We start from the raw sequence: 16,791 nt of genomic DNA, 5'->3' as shown, positions 1-16,791 counted from the left end.
TCAGTCACATTTACATATAAAAATGAAAATTAACAAAATGAGCCCCTAATTTACCAAACTCTGTGCTTTAATAAACTGGAGTTACATCAGGTTTTGGTATATTTTTCAGATTTTAAGACAAACAAGGTAACAAAAGCAGAGACAGTAGTAACATACATTCCTATTACTTCTTATTTCAAGTTATTTCACAAAATAATCTTCAGGTATTCTCTACTTAGAAAAAGCACAATTCAATAAATAAAATCTCAACCATACAAGCCAAATAATGAGGGCACCTTCACATCTCAGACATGCTATGTGTCTTCAAAATAACTTTATTAATGTTTAAAAGACGAATCAACAACCACCAATACTGATTGATAATATAGTTGAAGGCAAAAATGTATCATTCGTTGTCATACGAAACCAACATTAGATGAAAAACCACAGGTGCCTATTACTCAAGATCTTAAAAGAATTTCAGATATCTCCTCCAATGGTTTTGGACATTGCACATTAAAAGCATTCTGGGAATGCAAAAAAATATACTGATATCAACTTAAGCATAACTGGGGGATTAAATCGTTTGTGTGTTGTTGTTGTTGTTGTTTTAAGTCCTCAGTAATATGTAGCCAGGAATAAGAATTACCACTATCCGAGATTACAGGGGATTCTGAAGGTTATTAAGATCAGTTCTCCCTTCCAGATCTATTTATATACGGAAAAGTGGATTCTACGGTTATTTCAACTGAATTTTTGGTAAACCCATTTTAGAGCATTTAAACATGGCAGAATTTCAAACTTCAAACATAGGGTAATTCATATTCCCGAGCATTAACGGGGTTGTTGAACACCCGTACTACCAAAAGAGGAGAGGGCAGGTCAACCAATAACAGATGTCTCATTAAAAAGTAGTGCAGTAACGAAAAGAATACTTTAGAGCAGTCAACTCTGGCTCAGCTACAGTGTTAACCGAAACCTGAGTTTCCTCACTTGTAAAACTAGAATCAACAATTACTTCATAAATAGATATTAAAGAGGTGAAATAGCTAAAATAGTATCTGTCAATAATAATGGATCAATTTCATAAAAATAAGCTTATTAATGTCTGTTGGGTTTAGCTAAAAACAGAAGGCCTGGGGAAAGATCAGCCCAGGTCACTCTCACAGGCCCATAGCCTCCTTTTCACAAAAGTCCCCGTTGGCGACTACAAAGGACTAGAATGACCAGGAGACCCGGTAACCTCAGGCCTGCAGGGATAAAGGTCCGGAGGGGAAGCATAGGCTTGTAAAGCCGAGAGGGACCCGAGTCCGCGCAACCCGCCCAAAAAAGCCAGATCTCCGGGACGAACCGAAGGGAGGCCGATGGCGGAGAACAGAGCACGCAAGGTCCCTCACCTTCACCACGGCCGTCCCCCGGCTGCCCTGACGACCACTGTCTAGTCCCGCTCCAGGCTTGTTTACAACCAGAGCAGCCATCCTAGAAGGAGCCTCGCCACTGAAGCAGCCGAGAAGGCCTTCACATGAGGGGCGGGGTAAAGCCACCTACCCAGAAGCCTCGGCGCTTGCCGCTGGCGCACAGGCGCACTACGACGCCGGGCGTCGCCGAGGCGGCTTCCTCGCACCTCTTCACGCCAGCAGAGGCTTGCGAGTGGGAGCTTTGTTATTTTTATTGAAGAGTCTGCAGATTTTCTCCCTCACACTTCCATCAAATTGATGGGAGGAGTAAAATTAAAGCAAAAAATAAGGGGCTAAAACAGAAGTAAGGTTTTGGGGTGAAATTCTTGCTCCAGTAACGACCTTTTCTCCCCATTTGGAAAATGGACTGGACGAAAGGGGACTGCATCTCCCTGCATGCCATGCGGCTTTTGAACTACAAATCCCAGCATGCCCCATCTACGGCATTTACTGAGAGATGTAGGTATATGCAGGGCCTGTATTGTCTCCGAGGAGTGATTTCTTGAAGTCGCGGTTTGTGATTGTGGCTGGAAAATAGAGAAGTATTTTATGTATAAGTCTCTAAGAGGCAAGAGATGGCTTTGGTAAAAAGAAGCCGTTGAGTCGCTAAAGGACGTGGTAAGAAGAGAATTTAAGGCACCACCGGCGGAGAAGAAACGGTTGGGAATGTGATGCCCTGTCTTCCGGAACGTGCGGTTTCTGTTTTCTTCCGAGCGAAGTGAACCTCTTCAGCCTCCGTAGGCAGTGGGTTCAAAGTGCCGGTCAAAATGGAGGTGAATCCCCCCAAGCAGGAGCACCTGCTGGCCCTGAAAGGTAAATTTTTGCGAACCCGGCTCCCTCTACACTGTGTTCTCCCCTTTTCTCACTAGTTCTTGCAGCTTTTGGCACGTAGACCTGACCCCTGGGATGTAGACCTCGTCCTTCTTAAACAGTCAGTGCTCGCCCTCCTGTTCAGTTTCTTGCCGTGGAGCGAGAGGAAGCTATTTTCTTCTTCGCTTTTTAGGTTTGAGACCTCTTCTCCTCCCTGCGACGGGATGGAATATGCGTGCTCAGTCAGCCAGTCATGTCCGACTCTTTGCAACTCCATAGACTATAGCCCGCCAGGCTCTTTATCCATGGGATTTTCCAGGCAAGAATACTGGAGTGGATTGCCATTTCCTCCTCCACTTGGAATGAAATAGATACCTGGTAAATTACTTACCCTGTTAAATGTTGCTGAAGCCACCAAACAGATTTTAGCCGCAGATGCTAAAGTTCCCACCCTACCCGGGGAGAGCCCTGTGTGAACCAAGATGATTAATCTAAAGTGGTTTTTCCTCTTGTCTCGTCTCTTCATTCGGCAGTGACAAATTTACCAGGCTTCAGCTTTACCTGTGAAATTAGACTAGTATTGTGCCAAGCATTTAGAAATGCGTAGTACTACAACATATAATTTAGGTTTGTTAAAACTCACTGCAGTTTACTTCAGAGTATTGTGTATGGGAAAATTCGTATCAATTTTCATTTTCTGTATACAGCATACAGTTTTGAGTAAGTTTGAGGATTTGATTGGATTATTATTTAAGAGAACCAGCAGGGCATACTTTCTATAAAATTCCTGAGATCTTAGATTGTTCTCTGAGATCTTTTATTTGGAATGCCTTTAGCTTTATTTTATCTGTTTTCTACTACCACATATGTACTTATTTCTTGGGCGCACTACTCTGTGGTTACCAATATCTTCTTGGACTGAACTAAGAAGATGCTTGGTAGACATGTGAATTCAGCTGAACTGCATTTAACCTTTCTTGTGGTATCCATTTTGAGGGATTCTTACCCCCTAACTTATGCTGTAAGCATCAGACATTCCAGAAGCTCACCAGTTTCATTTGTACAAAAAGCATGTACTGATAGTTGGGGTTATCAGAACTGTCTCTGACTATGGAACTAAGAATTTGAAATGTTAACTAATAGCAGTAAGACCTGTGAGCTTAGCCTGAGCAAATGGCCTGGACTAAAATGGCTTATTTCTGAAAGAAAGAAAGAAGAGAAATTGTCACGTTTTTTATCTCAGTATATCAGATATGTAGAATATATATTGCTTCAGTTCAGTCCAGTCCAATCGCTCAGTTGTGTCCGACTCTTCGCAACCTCATGAATCGCAGCACGCCAGGCCTCCCTGTCCATCACCAACTCCCGGAGTTCACTAAGACTCAGCCATCGAGTCAATGATGCCATCCAGCCATCTCATCCTCTGTCGTCCCCTTCTTCTCCTGCCCCCAATCCCTCCCAGCATCAGAGTCTTTTCATTGAGTTAACTCTTCGCATGAGGTGGCCAAAGTACTATATTGCTTAACTCTCAGTTGAACTTTTTCCAGATCACAAAGCTAGTAAGTGATTGAGGTGGTATTTCAACATAGGGCCTTCATCTTTCCAAGACTCCGTGTTGTCTCCAAATGAAGGAAAGAGCATTTTCAGATGCTCTTATTCCCTTAGTATTTTGATGGAAATTTGGAGAAGTTCTGTTAGCTACTAGATGTCATTTTATACACATTCAAGGATAAATTCCAGTGATGTGGAGGCTAACTGCCATTGTATTTTTAGGCTGCTACAGTGGTCTTTCCCAGGTATTTTTTATTTTCAACAACAGAAGGTTCCTGGGAAGGAGTATTTTGGCAACCTAAAAGGACAAGTTATTTGAAAGTCACAGTCAGTTTCAGCTTTCTTAAAGCTCTTTGGACCCATTTTCTCCATTGTCCTAATTATCCAAGAATTTTCACAAGTTCTAATCATTGAATGCCAAATATATCAGTTTAATATGTAAAATATTAAGGCATTCTCACAACTTCAGTGTCCCTGGAATACAACACTGAATAAGTTCAGACAACAGTGAAAGAATTCTCAATGCCATATCTTGAAATGTAAAAATGGAAGGAAGAAAAACTAAAAGCATTATTAAGTAATAAAAGAATATGCTATCTATATTTAGAACCATGTTAAAAATGGATGTTAAGAATCACAGTCATTTTGAATTTAAGAGTTGTCAAATCTGTTAGTGAACATTAACAGTAGGGAAAAGAATCATTATGAGATTGGTTACTTTTCACTTTTCAGAACATGGGTCAAATGAGTGTTGTGACATCATGACAGGGAGCCTCCACTCACAGTCATCGTGGCAACGGGAGAACCGTCATCAAGTAGTTCTCTAATGATTTTTGGAAGAAATGATTCAACCTCTTTTTTGCTTGTTTTTAAAATTTTATTTATTTATGGCTGTGCTAAGGCTTCCCTCATAGCTCAGTAGGTAAAGAGTCTGCCTGCAATGCAAGAGACCTGGGTTCAATTCCTGGGTGGGGAAGATTCCCTGGAGGAGGAAATGGCAACCCCCTCCAGTATTCTTGCTGCATTATTGAACCTGTGTGCTGTGTACTGGCACTTACTTTTGATGACTTAATTTGGTGTAACTTGAAGACTTCTGTGTTCTAAGAGGAAAAAAGTAAAGCTCTAGCCTTCTTGTTCATCCTCCCAATTGGAATTCAGGAGCCAAGCTACTAAGGTTTTGACACTGCTTAAATGCCCCAATTATATAGATGAGACTTTTGTCATGAAACCAGTTCCTACCTAGTCTGATTAAAATAAAAGGTTAAACCATTTTCATGTTTTCATTTGCACTTCAAGTGTTTACTTCTGAGAATGAAATAAAATCATTTAAGTATTCTATTTGTTAGAATTCATGTAACTTTAAAGTATGAGAGGATCCATTTTCTTCAAGGTAGATTAAAAATTACAGTGATTTTCATTGTCCTCAATTCACATCTCAGATTTTTAAGTACTATTACATTTTTGTTCATTATTTTCATATGACTCTGCTGCTGCTGCTGCTGCTGCTGCTGCTGCTAAGTCGCTTCAGTCGTGTCCGACTCTGTGCGACCCCATAGACGACAGCCCACCAGGCTCCCCTGTCCGTGGGATTCTCCAGGCAAGAACACTGGAGTGGGTTGCCATTTCCTTCTCCAATGCATGAAAGTGAAAAGTGAAAGTGAAGTCGCTCAGTCGTGTCCGACTCTAGCGACCCCATGGACTGCAGCCTACCAGGCTTCTCCATCCATGGGATTTTCCAGGCAGTAGTACTGGAGTGGGGTGCCATTGCCTTCTCCTCATATGACTCTAGTATTTTAAAAATCTTAATTTACTTTTTATTTTTGCTATAGTGTTGATTATATATTAATATGTTAATACCAGTACTTCCAAATCTGTTACATCTGTTCAGATAAATATGTTGATTATTAGAACTTTTAGGCTAAAAGGATGTTAAGGGTATGTAATCCAGATTCCTTATTTTCTTGAGAGAAAGGACTTCCAGTTTTGTGGACTGCATTCACATTTATCAGTAGCACTCTGATAAATATCATATTAGAATTGGTTTGTTTTTTTTTCCTTTTTTCCCTGCCTATCTGTATATAGGCTCTCCCTACCATATCTTATTCTTTGTAATACTTCCACTTTAGGTCCTGTTTACCTCTGATTTGGAAAGAGAGAGAGTCTTGTAATTATAAATTACATTCTGGCTCTGAGGGGCTCAGCTAAGAAATTTTCTCTTCATTAAGAATAGAAGGATTACTGCAGAATGACTACAGAAGTAATATTACATTATCGACCATATGAGAGTGATCCCACACAACTGCCAAAAATTGCAGAGAAAGCAATTCAAGACTTTCCTACACGTCCACTATTGAGATTTATTCCTTGGTTTCCACATGATGGGTCCAGACTTCCACTCAAACCTAAAAGGTCACCGCCTGGGATTTCTGAAGAGGCAGCTGAAGATGTGAGACAGTACTTAGCCATTTCAGAATGTAGTATTAAATCACAGAGTTATGATTGCACAGTAGACCTGTTGGAGTTTCAGCCTAATTTGAAAAGAAAGAAGCACTTAATCCAATCACACACGCTGAATGAACAGGCTAATTCTGGAAGTCTGGAGAAACATGCAGAAAAAGAAAAACGGCACAAAAAAAGGTCTTGGAGTGTATCATCACTTCCCAGCAGTAACTGTACTGAAAATGTTTCTCCTTTGTCTAAAAAACTGCAAGATAATCTAAAGGCACTAAATTTGCACTCATTTTATAGAGCAAGATGGACAATAGAACACACTATTTGTAACAACCAGACTCTGGAAGACATTTGGGCAAAACTCAATCGAATTATCAGGAACAACGAACTTCCATCTTGTAATGCTACAATTCAGAGACATTTAGGCCAGATATGGGTGTTCTGTGATATTATGTACTGTGAATATGTGGGGAATCTTCTTAAAGGAAGATTAGCTCTTACTGGGAAAATTAATTTATTTGTGCATAAATATGGTGTTATTTTTAGTATGTAATGAGTTACAGTGATTGTCAAAAAAAAGAATATTCTGAATGAACTGAGTAATAAGTGAAACAGATGAAGAAATTTTTAAGTGTGTGGTTATGTATACAATTTGTGTCCCAGAAGTAAATATCAGGTGCATTCCTAGGTTTTCCAATTAAGTCAGGAACTTTCTGGGTTCTGCTTTGAGCAGCTTTCCTTTAAATGAATTGTGATGAATTATTACTCAAACTAAATTTAAAGGTAAAATGTTCTACTCTTTTTGTTCTGTTACTGCTTTTCCACTAGTCTATTAGATATTCCTGTGAATTATAGTGAATAGTTTGGATTTTGATAAATTCCCAGAATCTAATTTTACAGGATTTTTTCTTAACTCGCCCGAAGTGTGATGATTTTTTTTTAATAAAACTAAAACCAATTCTGTTGGGAATGATACTCATGTGACATAATGTAATTCAAATTGAAAGACCAGCCCATATTCTGCTTATTATGGCCAAAGATATGTAACAGACGATAGCTGATGTGTTGTTTTGAAACAGAAGTACAAAATGTATAATTTGTCTAAGACCGTAATATATCTTTAAGGCAATAAACATTTTTTGAAGTGAAGTATCAAATATGGATAAGAGATCAATTTATTCTTTGTTTAATACAGATAATTCAGTCTGATATTGGTAATGCTAATCACTAGTTCTCTGGTTCTTGGATTCACTGTGGGTTTCCCATAGCAAAATGTTAATGGGTTTACATATCATTTTATAAAAATCTCCAAAGTTGTTATATAATAAAAGTTTTGTTAGAAAGTATATTTAACAAATTTGAATGCCTACCATTAAATAGGTGCTAGAGTAAAGTGGAGAAGGGACAAATGTGGACCCTGCCCTCAGAGCTAACATAGAGACACTATTATTAATGTTTAAACTATATCCGTAAAAAAATCAGTAAGACTATATTCATTAGGAAGGCAAAAACATGCTTGCCTTGTGGCACAGTGCCTGGCAAGGTGAATGTGCCCTTTGGAGGGTGTCTCATAACCCATGCCTCTTGAGGCTCCTTAAAACCTGAAGAGTCTACCAGTTTTTACCTGAAGAGGTTATCTTTTCTAATTAGGTTTCACACTGTTTAAACACGTTTTTGTTTTCAACTATTAGCACCTTTTTTATTGTCTAAAATGAGACTGCTCTGTAGAAAATAATCATCATGTACATGAATGCTTCCAAAAATGTTTAATTAAAAAAATCACCAGGTATAGAGGGAGTTTCCAAGGTAACTTCTTCAGTAATTACTTCCTCTTTCATTCATTAGTCATCTTTGCAGTCAAAACTGCTGGTGAAAAGTCAGAAATTATTCATTTTTACCAGTGAGCTTTGCAGGTGGCTCAGTGGGAGAGAAACTGCCTTCAATCAGGAGAACAGGGTTTGATCCCTGGGTGGGGAAGATACCCTGGAGAAGGAAATGGCAACGCACTCCAGTATTCTTGCCTGGGAAATCCCATGGTTAGAGGAGCCTGGTGGGCTACAGTCCATGGAGTCACAAAAGGGCCGGATGTGACCTACTGTCTAAACAGCAGCAACAATGTTATTCAGTTCAGTTCCGTTCAGCCGCTCAGTCCTGTTGACTCTTTGCGACCCCATAAATCGCAACACAGCAGGCCTCCCTGTCCATCACCAACTCCCGGAGTTCACTCAAACTCATGTCCATCGAGTCGGTGATGCCATCCAGCCATCTCATCCTCTGTCGTCCCCTTCTCCTGTCCCTAATCCCTCCAGCATCAGGGTCTTTTCCAATGAGTCAACTCTTCACATAAGGTGGCCCAAGTATTGGAGTTTCATCTTCAGCATCAGTCCTTCCAATGAACACCCAGGACTGATCTCCTTTAGGATGGACTGGTTGGATCTCCTTGCAGTCCAAGGGACTCTCAAGAGTCTTCTCCAACACCACAGTTCAAAAGCAGGCAATCATAAACAATGTTTTGTTGTTGCTCAGGTCTTATACAGCATTAGGTTGTTAATCAAGGGTTAAAAGTTAAGTAATCATAAGACAGGGTCACTTACATAGACCACAGTGTTTCTTTTCTAATACATTCTTATTATTTTAAAATGATGATACACAGAACTGAAAATATTCTTAGGAATATTTTCTTATGAGCTTCTTATGAGCAGCTCTTTAATTCAAGAATCACATTAAAAAGAGCTTCTTTGTCTTCATATGTGGCAGATGTAAATTTCTCTAATTTACTCTATATAAATTGCTTTCTTCCCCTTTAGAAACAATGAAAAGGTGAATCAGAACTGGGAAAATGAATTTTACTGCAAATAGTGTCATGATCTTAAAGGAAGAAGCAATTCATGTCTCATCTTCCTAGACAATACTTAAAGAATTGAGAGTCCACTGCCACATCTTTGAAGCCTTCTTAAGAGTATTTAAAACCTTAAGACTGATGATTCTAGCACTAATAGTAGGGCTCAGCAATATTTGTAGGTTCCACTGTTAAGTCATCAATGTGAATAAATTGAGGAAAAAAAAAACATGTACAGGAAGGTGAATCTGAGGGCATTTGGTGAAATGCCAAAGCATTTGGGGCTTCCCTGGTAGCTCAGCTGGTAAAGAATCCACCTACAATGCAGGAGACCCTGGTTCAATTCCTGGGTTGGGAAAATCCCCTTGGAGAAGGGAGTGGCTACCCACTCCAGTATTCTGGCCCAGAGAATCCCAAAGCATTTACTGTCTAGGAAACAGGCAACAATACCATAATTTTATTTTTCTCTGTCAATGTTATAAATGTTAATCCATTCCAAGAAAACAGATGTGAAGGGCATCACATGAATTTCTCAGATGAGTTCCTACATAATGATTCACTTATTTAATCTGCTCAAAATATCCCAGATTATTCCACAGTTCACAAAATTGAATGCCTTAAGGAACTAGACAGGTAAAACTAAATATGCTAAGATCTCTAAGGATTCGACATAATTTTTTTTAATGTTCTGGCCAAGATAAATGTATGTGCAAGTTGAACTAGCCTCATTCATTAATTAATAACATCAAGCCTACCTTTTTTAATATTTTAATTTATTGAAGACTTTAAAAAGTTTTGTGTTTTTTTTTTTACAAAATTTTAGGTGAAATCTGAATTTCATAATCAAGTGTAAATCAAATGCCTGTATCCTCTTCAGGTTTTACTCTGTTTTCCTAGTTAAAAGTAAGAGTGAAAGAGGTTTAAAACACTTCCCCATTCACTTCTTTTCCACGTCACTGATGTACAACTGGTTAATGTTCTGAGAGAGAGATGGACTTTGAATTCCCATGAGATGTTTCTAATAAACTTAACATTCAGGCTTACGACCCTGGACTTATAATTAATAATAGGGAAAATTATTTTTGAGCAGAATGAAGTCATCAGAGTCTAATTCTGGCATCTATCTGCTTTATAATCTTTTATATATAAATTACCTTCTCAAGGCACCATCCTTATCTGTTATAGGAGGATAATGATAATTTCAACCTTATAGTTTTGAGAATTAAATGTGTCAGTACTTGTATTCAGCATAAAGTCTGGCACTAGTAAATGTTCAGTAAATATCAACTACACAAGTGACTTTAGAAATTTTAAGGTTAGCTTTTTTTGACTATCTCAGCAGCCATCTATTCACTATAACATCGTTTAATGGCCTCAGTTCATGAAAGTTAAATCTTCAAAAATACCACTTACTTGAGGATTAGGATGAGGTGCTAATTCTGCTGGAACCTGTCTCAAGTGGCAAGGCTACAAAACTGAACATGATACATAAGGGCTTAAACGACAAGGAGTTTGAATAGGACTGCTATAAACTAATAAGTGAATAAACATTGTGATAAATACAAGGTGCTGAGAGAGGCGCGCAGAGGCTTCAGTAGTGGCGGCTTCAGTTCTGTAGAGCACAGGCTCAATGGCTGTGGCACATAGGCTTAGTTGCTCCGTGGAATATGGGATCTTCCCAGATCAGGGGTTGAACCGATGTTTCCTGCATTGGCACGTGAATTCTTGACCACTGAGCCACCAGGGAAGCTCCTACGTCAGTAGAGTTTTGGGTTTTAGATTCGAATGAACATTTAATAAAAGTTCTAGGATTCATTTTCTGTAATAGAGTTTGTATGATTTTTACTTCTATATGTTTGTCTTTATTTTGATGTGGTGAAAAGTCAATCTTTGGAAATAATTGAAAAAGATTTTTTAATTAGAACGTCCTATCCTTGCTAGATTAGATGTAATAAATTTTCACTTTTTCTGGTTCTCTATTACTTAATTTTTGTCTATTATTTGATACATACAGTATTTGATATTTGAAAGGTAAACTAAATTTCATTTTCCCAGATAGTGAGCCAGTTTCCTAATACCTCATAGTGTTGATTGGTTTGGCTTCTTAAAATTCTCTAACATATCTGTATGGTCTTATATTAATAAGCCTATTAGTTGATTATTGACTTGCATGTTTTGCTGTCTGTTATGTCCAGTTTTTTCTCATTGTTTCCTATGAATTTCTATAGCTTATTTTTGTTTTTCTAGATAAACTTTAGATACATTTTGTCATTTTCCACGAACAAATACTAGTTTTGGTTGGAATTCTATAAACCTACACATTTACTGGTACTTTCATAATGTTTACAGAGAATTAATATTACTTAAAGGGCTACTTACTGAACTTCAGTGATCCATGATTATAACACATGGATAAAGTTTACAAAAATCCTTTTTGCATAAAAGCATTGTTTGATATTCAAAATAGCGCATCCTAACATTTTTCCCTGTCAGACTAATATTGGTTAATAATAATTTGTTGGTATTGTTTACAGTGAAGTTACTCAGGATCTTGTTAAAGTCTATTCTCCTACTATACCTTAAGTTTTCAAATTCTTTTATTTTCTACTTTTTGTATAATGAGACATATTACATTTGCATATGATTTTTATAATTCCTTGGATTGTAAGTAAAAGCAAAATTGTTCTCTTTGTCATATATTAAATTCTTATTGTTACATATTAACATTTTTAGTAAATTATTGCTGTATAGTAATCTTGGGAAATACTTAATATTATACTAAGTTTAGGTCGTATTTAGATTATATTTTACCGTAGTATAAAATTGATTAACCTCATACATTCAACTTGGGAACACTGGCATAAAATATTAATATCTTCTTTCTTTTTTTCCCTACTTTTCTAATTGACAGTAATGCGGTTGACCAAACCTACTTTATTCACCAATATTCCAGTAACATGTGAAGAGAAAGACTTACCTGGTATGACACATGCTTTATTCTTCTTGTACCTAGGCAAGAGTTGTATTACCTTGGGGATAAGCCTAGCCTTGCCAATCTTACACTAACTCTTTGCTGTATCCTTCATTGCTTGTTTTTGTACATGTAAATGTGGCCATCTGGGCAGTAAGTCTCACTCATAATCTATAAATCAAGATACTATTGATATCCCATGGCAACAGAGACTTTTAGTTTTAGTAAAAACACATTCCTTGTAATAATACTTTTAAAATTTTGTTTATCCTCACATGTTCCATCAATGTATGTTAGCATTCCCTTTATTAAAAATTATTGGAGCTTCTATATTTTATATCTCATGACCTACATTTTCCTTCGTCCCTAAAGTGTTCATTTTCTGTAGAAACAGAGTTTTTTGGTGTGCATTGTTGTAATGAAGATTAGAAATTAGATTTTTTTAAATATAATTTTTGTTGTGACATTATTTTTTTTTGATATCTCTCAAAACTTTCTTCACATAAATAAAAGTTATTTACAAGATCAATGTTAGAATTTGATGTTTTTCTCTTTCTACAGGAGATCTCTTTAACCAACTTATGAGAGATGATCCTTCAACTGTAAATGGTGCAGAAATTTTAATGTTGGGAGAAATGTTGACCTTACCACAGAATTTTGGGTAAGAATCGTATGCTCACGTTTGAAACACAATAGCACTCTGAAGCCATTACAAATCATGTTTTCAAAAGATGACTATAGGATGGAAAAATGCTCATGATACATTTAAGTGGTTGGAAAAAAAAACAACAGAAATTGTACTATTTGATTCTGGTTTTTTTTTTTTTTTTTTTTAAATAAATGCATACCAAAGTGTTAATAGTGGTTCCTAGGGTGGTAGAATTTTAACTTTCTTCTTTGGTGGTTGTGGTTTAGTTGCTAAGTCATGTCTAATTCTTTGTGACCCCATGGACTGTGGTTCCAGGCTCCTCTATCCATGGGATTTTCCATGCAAAATATTGGAGTGGGTTGCCATTTCCTTCTCCAGGATATCTTCCCTACCCAGGGATCAAGCCTGCATCTCCTACATTGCAGGCAGATTCTTTACCAACTGAGCCAGCAGACAAGCCTATAGATCTTTTTAAATGCCTGTGTATTCCTTTATTTTAAAGGATTCAGTCTCAGTGTCTTCAGAATCAGCTCTTTTCTTCACCTTCACAGCCCTTTACCATCATAAGTTATTGGACTTGTCAGCTTAGTAGGAACTCTAAATGTTTTATTCCTGTCTTGCTCCTAGTTATTCTCTTATTCTAGATTATTACTGAGGTAAAAGCCCCTGGTCCCACTCTGTTTGCAATCAAGATAATTTTTAAAGGTTTATAGAATGTGGTCATTGATTAGTGTCTTGAGAGCTTACAAATATATTCATGTAAAAAATGTTCATATTAAAATATTTTTATATAAACCTACATACATTTATATGTTAATATGCATTATATATAATATATACTAGGCTTCCCTGGTAGCTCAGCTGGTGAAGAATCTGCCTGCAATGCAGGAGACCCCTGTTCAATTCCTGGGTCGGGAAGATCCACTGAGAAAGGATAGGCTATCCACTCCAGTACTCTTGGGCTTCCCTGGTGGCTCAGCTGGTAAAGAATCCACCTACAATGCTGGAGACCTGGGTTTGATCCCTGGATTGGAAAGATCCCCTGGAGAAGGGAACGACTACCCACTCCAGTATTTTGGCCTGGAGAATTCCATGGACTGTGTAGGCCATGGGGTCGCAAAGAGTAGGACATGACTGAGCCACTACTTATAAAGTAATGCCACTAGTCATTTTGATTAGAATAAGTTAGAAAAATAAAATAAATTGGTACAAATACTCTGAGATCAATAACTTGATCCCTTCTAGATTCAGGGCATAAGTTATTTCAAATATTGCCTTTTGTAGCCTCCTTATTAACAAATCTTAAGACTTTTAACGTGGATCTGATTTCAATGACTTATTTTTAGGAGGGCTGTTAGTTTTGGCAGTAGTTGAGGGTCAAGTTACATAGCATGCTTTATAGATTAAATCTGTATTTTGAATTGCACTAGATAATGAATGAGCAGCCTAGTGTAAACAAAGAAATATTGAAATAGTATTTCACCTGAGTTACGGAAGCCACTCTGCCATGACAAGGCTGTAATCCATGAAGGGATTACTATCCTTTAGTAACTTCTCTATTTGATATTCTCAATGGTGCATAAATAGAATATTTGTGATAAAACTTGAATGGATTTCTGTCTAAAAATTTATTTTATTTCACAGGAATATATTTTTGGGAGAGACCTTTTCCAGTTATATCAGCGTCCATAATGATAGCAATCAAGTTGTAAAAGATATATTGGTTAAAGTAAGTGGCATTCTTTTTGGGGATAATTTTTTTTTTTTTTACTTTTTAATTTCTATTCTTAATGTTTGAGACTTCATTAAAATACATGTTCGATACTGACTTTTTAATTGTTATTATTAGCAAGTATTAATTGAACACCCTAAGTTATAAGATATGCTTTGCATAGAATCATTGTTCCTTATCCTCAAAGTTTGTGATAGCTTGGATGAGAAAATATACCAAAGGTAAAGAGCATTTAAATTTCTGTTAATGATTTATGATTAACATAATAAAGGTTGAATTTCAGAGGAGGGATCATCACTGGGGATTGCATCACTCAGGAAGGGCTGTTGAAGGAGAGGGAACACAGGAAGGTCTTGAAAGAATGGCAGGGTTTAGAAGGAAAGACGAAAGAGGGGTGTGGCGATTGGAAGCAGGAACATAGGAATATGTAATGTGTTCTTGTAGCAGTGAACAGAATTCACTTAGTAAAAGCAAGTAAGGTTGTACAGATAGGTAGTAATCACACAGTAAGTGAGCATCTTGAAAGCCAGACTAAGGCTGAGGTTATTTTAAGACAGTGTGCAATCAGTGGAGACTTTTGAGCAGAGGTTTGTGTTGGAAGGCTAACATGAAAGCATTGTATGGGATGGTTTGTAGGAAATAAGCCAGTTAGAAGATTCTTACAGTTTTGAGAATCAAGAGAAAGAATATGCTAGCTCAGATAGAATATGCTAGCTCAGTTAAACACCTTGGATATATTCACAAAGAAAAAGAGCTTGAAAAAGAAAAAAATTCATTGTCAAATCTGTATTCACGTGGCATTTATAATAACAAATGAGACAATACTAATAAATATCCCACTTTGAAGTCTTTGCATTAAGAAATATTAGGTTAGAATTTACTGCAGAAAGCTTGTTAACTGATTTCTTTTTTAAATAAAATCTTTTTAAAACTTTTAGTTCTTACAGACAAAACCACTGCCACTCCCCATGACTTAATGTGATCTTTGCTTTCTCTGTATTTTTCTTGACATTTGCTTTGAAGTTTTATCATAATTTCATTGATTTCATTATTTGATATTTATTAATTGCCTACTCTGTGCCAGGCTCTGTGTTACAGTGGTGAAGAAGAGAAGACATCCCTTTTTAAATCCTGTTCATCCAAAAACCAATTTGGAGCATGAAACCTACCCTGTAATTGTATTCCCCTTCCTCAAGCCAGCCATCCATTCCTCCTTTACTCTGTATTATCTTCCCAAAACATTTAAATTCCATAGGAACAGAGATTTTGGTCTCTTTTGTTCACTGCTTTATCTCCAATTCTTGGAAAAGTCCTGGTGGTAATTAGGAAGTAAATGTTAAGTGCAGCAGTTATAACATGAAAAAGGAAAAAGGTATAAGTGTTTAGCTATATATATAATACATACTGTAGTTATGATTCATGTTTAACAGATAATATAGGGAAACAAACTGGACAGAAAGCCCATGGGTTTGACTGTTTTCTTTTCTTCCCCTCCTCCTTCTCTAATGTCTAAAATGTTAAAGAATTCTGAATTTTAGTTTCGTTGCTTATTAGTTGTATAACCTACGGGGAGTTGTTCTTTCTGTGTTCTCTCACTTGTATGTAAAACAGGGATGGTACAATTACCTTCTTCAGGATTTATTCAGTCACTAAGTCGTGTCCCACTATTTGCGACCCGTGGACTGAAGGATGCCAGACTTCCGTGTCCTTCGCTACCTCTTGGAATTTGCTCAAACTTGTGTCCGTTGATTCAGTGATGGGATCCAAACATCTCATTCTCTGTTGCCACCTTCTCCTCCTGCCCACGATCTTTCCCAGCATCAGGGTCTTTTCTAGTGAGTCAGCTCTTTGCATCAGGCCAAAGTGTTGGCGCTTCAGCTTCACCCATCAGTTCTTCCAAAATGAATATTCAGGGTTCATTTCCTTAAGGATTGATTGGTTTGATCTTGCTGTCCAAGGGACTCTAAAGTTTCTCCAGTACCACAGCTTGAAAGCATCAATTCTTCTGCATTCAGCCTTCTTCGTGGGCCAACTCTCACATCTGTACATGACTACTAGAAAAACCATAGCTTTGATTGTACAGACCTTTGTTGACAAAGTGATGTCTCTGCTTTTTTAATACTCGGTCTAGGTTTGTCATAGCTTTTCTTCCAAGAAGTAAGCATCTTTTTAATTCCATGGCTACAGTCACCATCTGCAGTGATTTTGGAGCCCAAGAAAATAAAATCTGCAACTTTTTCCCCTTTTCCCCATCTATTTGCCATGAAGTAATGGGACCAGATGTCATGATCTTAGTTTTTAGAATGTTGATTTTTAAGCCAGCTTTTTCACTCTCTTTCACCTTAAACAAGA

At 37.3% G+C, this 16,791-nt stretch overlaps 3 protein-coding genes across 10 annotated transcripts in view; 2 read left to right on the top strand and 1 right to left on the bottom strand.

Moving 5' to 3' along the window:
* Positions 1 to 1,518, bottom strand: part of TRIM23 (tripartite motif containing 23) — a 36,643-nt gene extending 35,125 nt beyond the window's left edge. For both annotated transcript variants that reach the window (XM_055554454.1, XM_055554455.1), the window contains exon 1: positions 1,377 to 1,518. In XM_055554454.1, the coding sequence (XP_055410429.1) occupies positions 1,377 to 1,457 (81 nt within the window). In that variant the 5' untranslated portion in view covers positions 1,458 to 1,518. The remainder of the gene's footprint in view (positions 1 to 1,376) is intronic.
* Positions 1,519 to 2,106: 588 nt separating this feature from the next.
* The window catches only part of TRAPPC13 (trafficking protein particle complex subunit 13), a 33,871-nt gene continuing 19,186 nt past the window's right edge, over positions 2,107 to 16,791 (top strand). For 5 of the 6 annotated variants that reach the window (XM_055554460.1, XM_055554459.1, XM_055554458.1 and 2 more), the window contains exons 1-4: positions 2,107 to 2,249; positions 11,999 to 12,067; positions 12,620 to 12,719; positions 14,352 to 14,436. In XM_055554460.1, the coding sequence (XP_055410435.1) occupies positions 2,204 to 2,249; positions 11,999 to 12,067; positions 12,620 to 12,719; positions 14,352 to 14,436 (300 nt within the window). In that variant the 5' untranslated portion in view covers positions 2,107 to 2,203. The remainder of the gene's footprint in view (positions 2,250 to 11,998; positions 12,068 to 12,619; positions 12,720 to 14,351; positions 14,437 to 16,791) is intronic. The other variant, XM_055554461.1, reaches the window with a different exon arrangement.
* On the top strand, positions 2,114 to 7,401 carry SHLD3 (shieldin complex subunit 3). 2 transcript variants are annotated; one of them, XM_055554472.1, is made up of 3 exons: positions 2,139 to 2,249; positions 5,317 to 5,394; positions 5,924 to 7,401. In XM_055554472.1, the coding sequence occupies exon 3, from the start codon at positions 6,043 to 6,045 to the stop codon at positions 6,799 to 6,801; it is 759 nt and encodes a 252-aa protein (XP_055410447.1). In that variant the 5' UTR covers positions 2,139 to 2,249; positions 5,317 to 5,394; positions 5,924 to 6,042; the 3' UTR covers positions 6,802 to 7,401. The 2 variants fall into 2 exon arrangements, with proteins under 2 accessions (XP_055410446.1, XP_055410447.1); XM_055554471.1 differs by lacking the exon at positions 5,317 to 5,394 and having other exon boundaries at positions 2,114 to 2,249.

This window comes from Bubalus kerabau, chromosome 18 (genome assembly GCF_029407905.1).
Source record: "Bubalus kerabau isolate K-KA32 ecotype Philippines breed swamp buffalo chromosome 18, PCC_UOA_SB_1v2, whole genome shotgun sequence".
Classification (NCBI taxonomy): domain Eukaryota; kingdom Metazoa; phylum Chordata; class Mammalia; order Artiodactyla; family Bovidae; genus Bubalus; species Bubalus kerabau.
Note: the sequence above shows the minus strand (reverse complement) of the source record. Positions and strands in the feature narration are given on the sequence as shown.

Bases quoted from the DNA above. Each gene is read 5' to 3' on its own strand.
- SHLD3 (XM_055554471.1), top strand. From the start codon at position 6,043: ATGACTACAGAAGTAATATTACATTATCGACCATATGAGAGTGATCCC.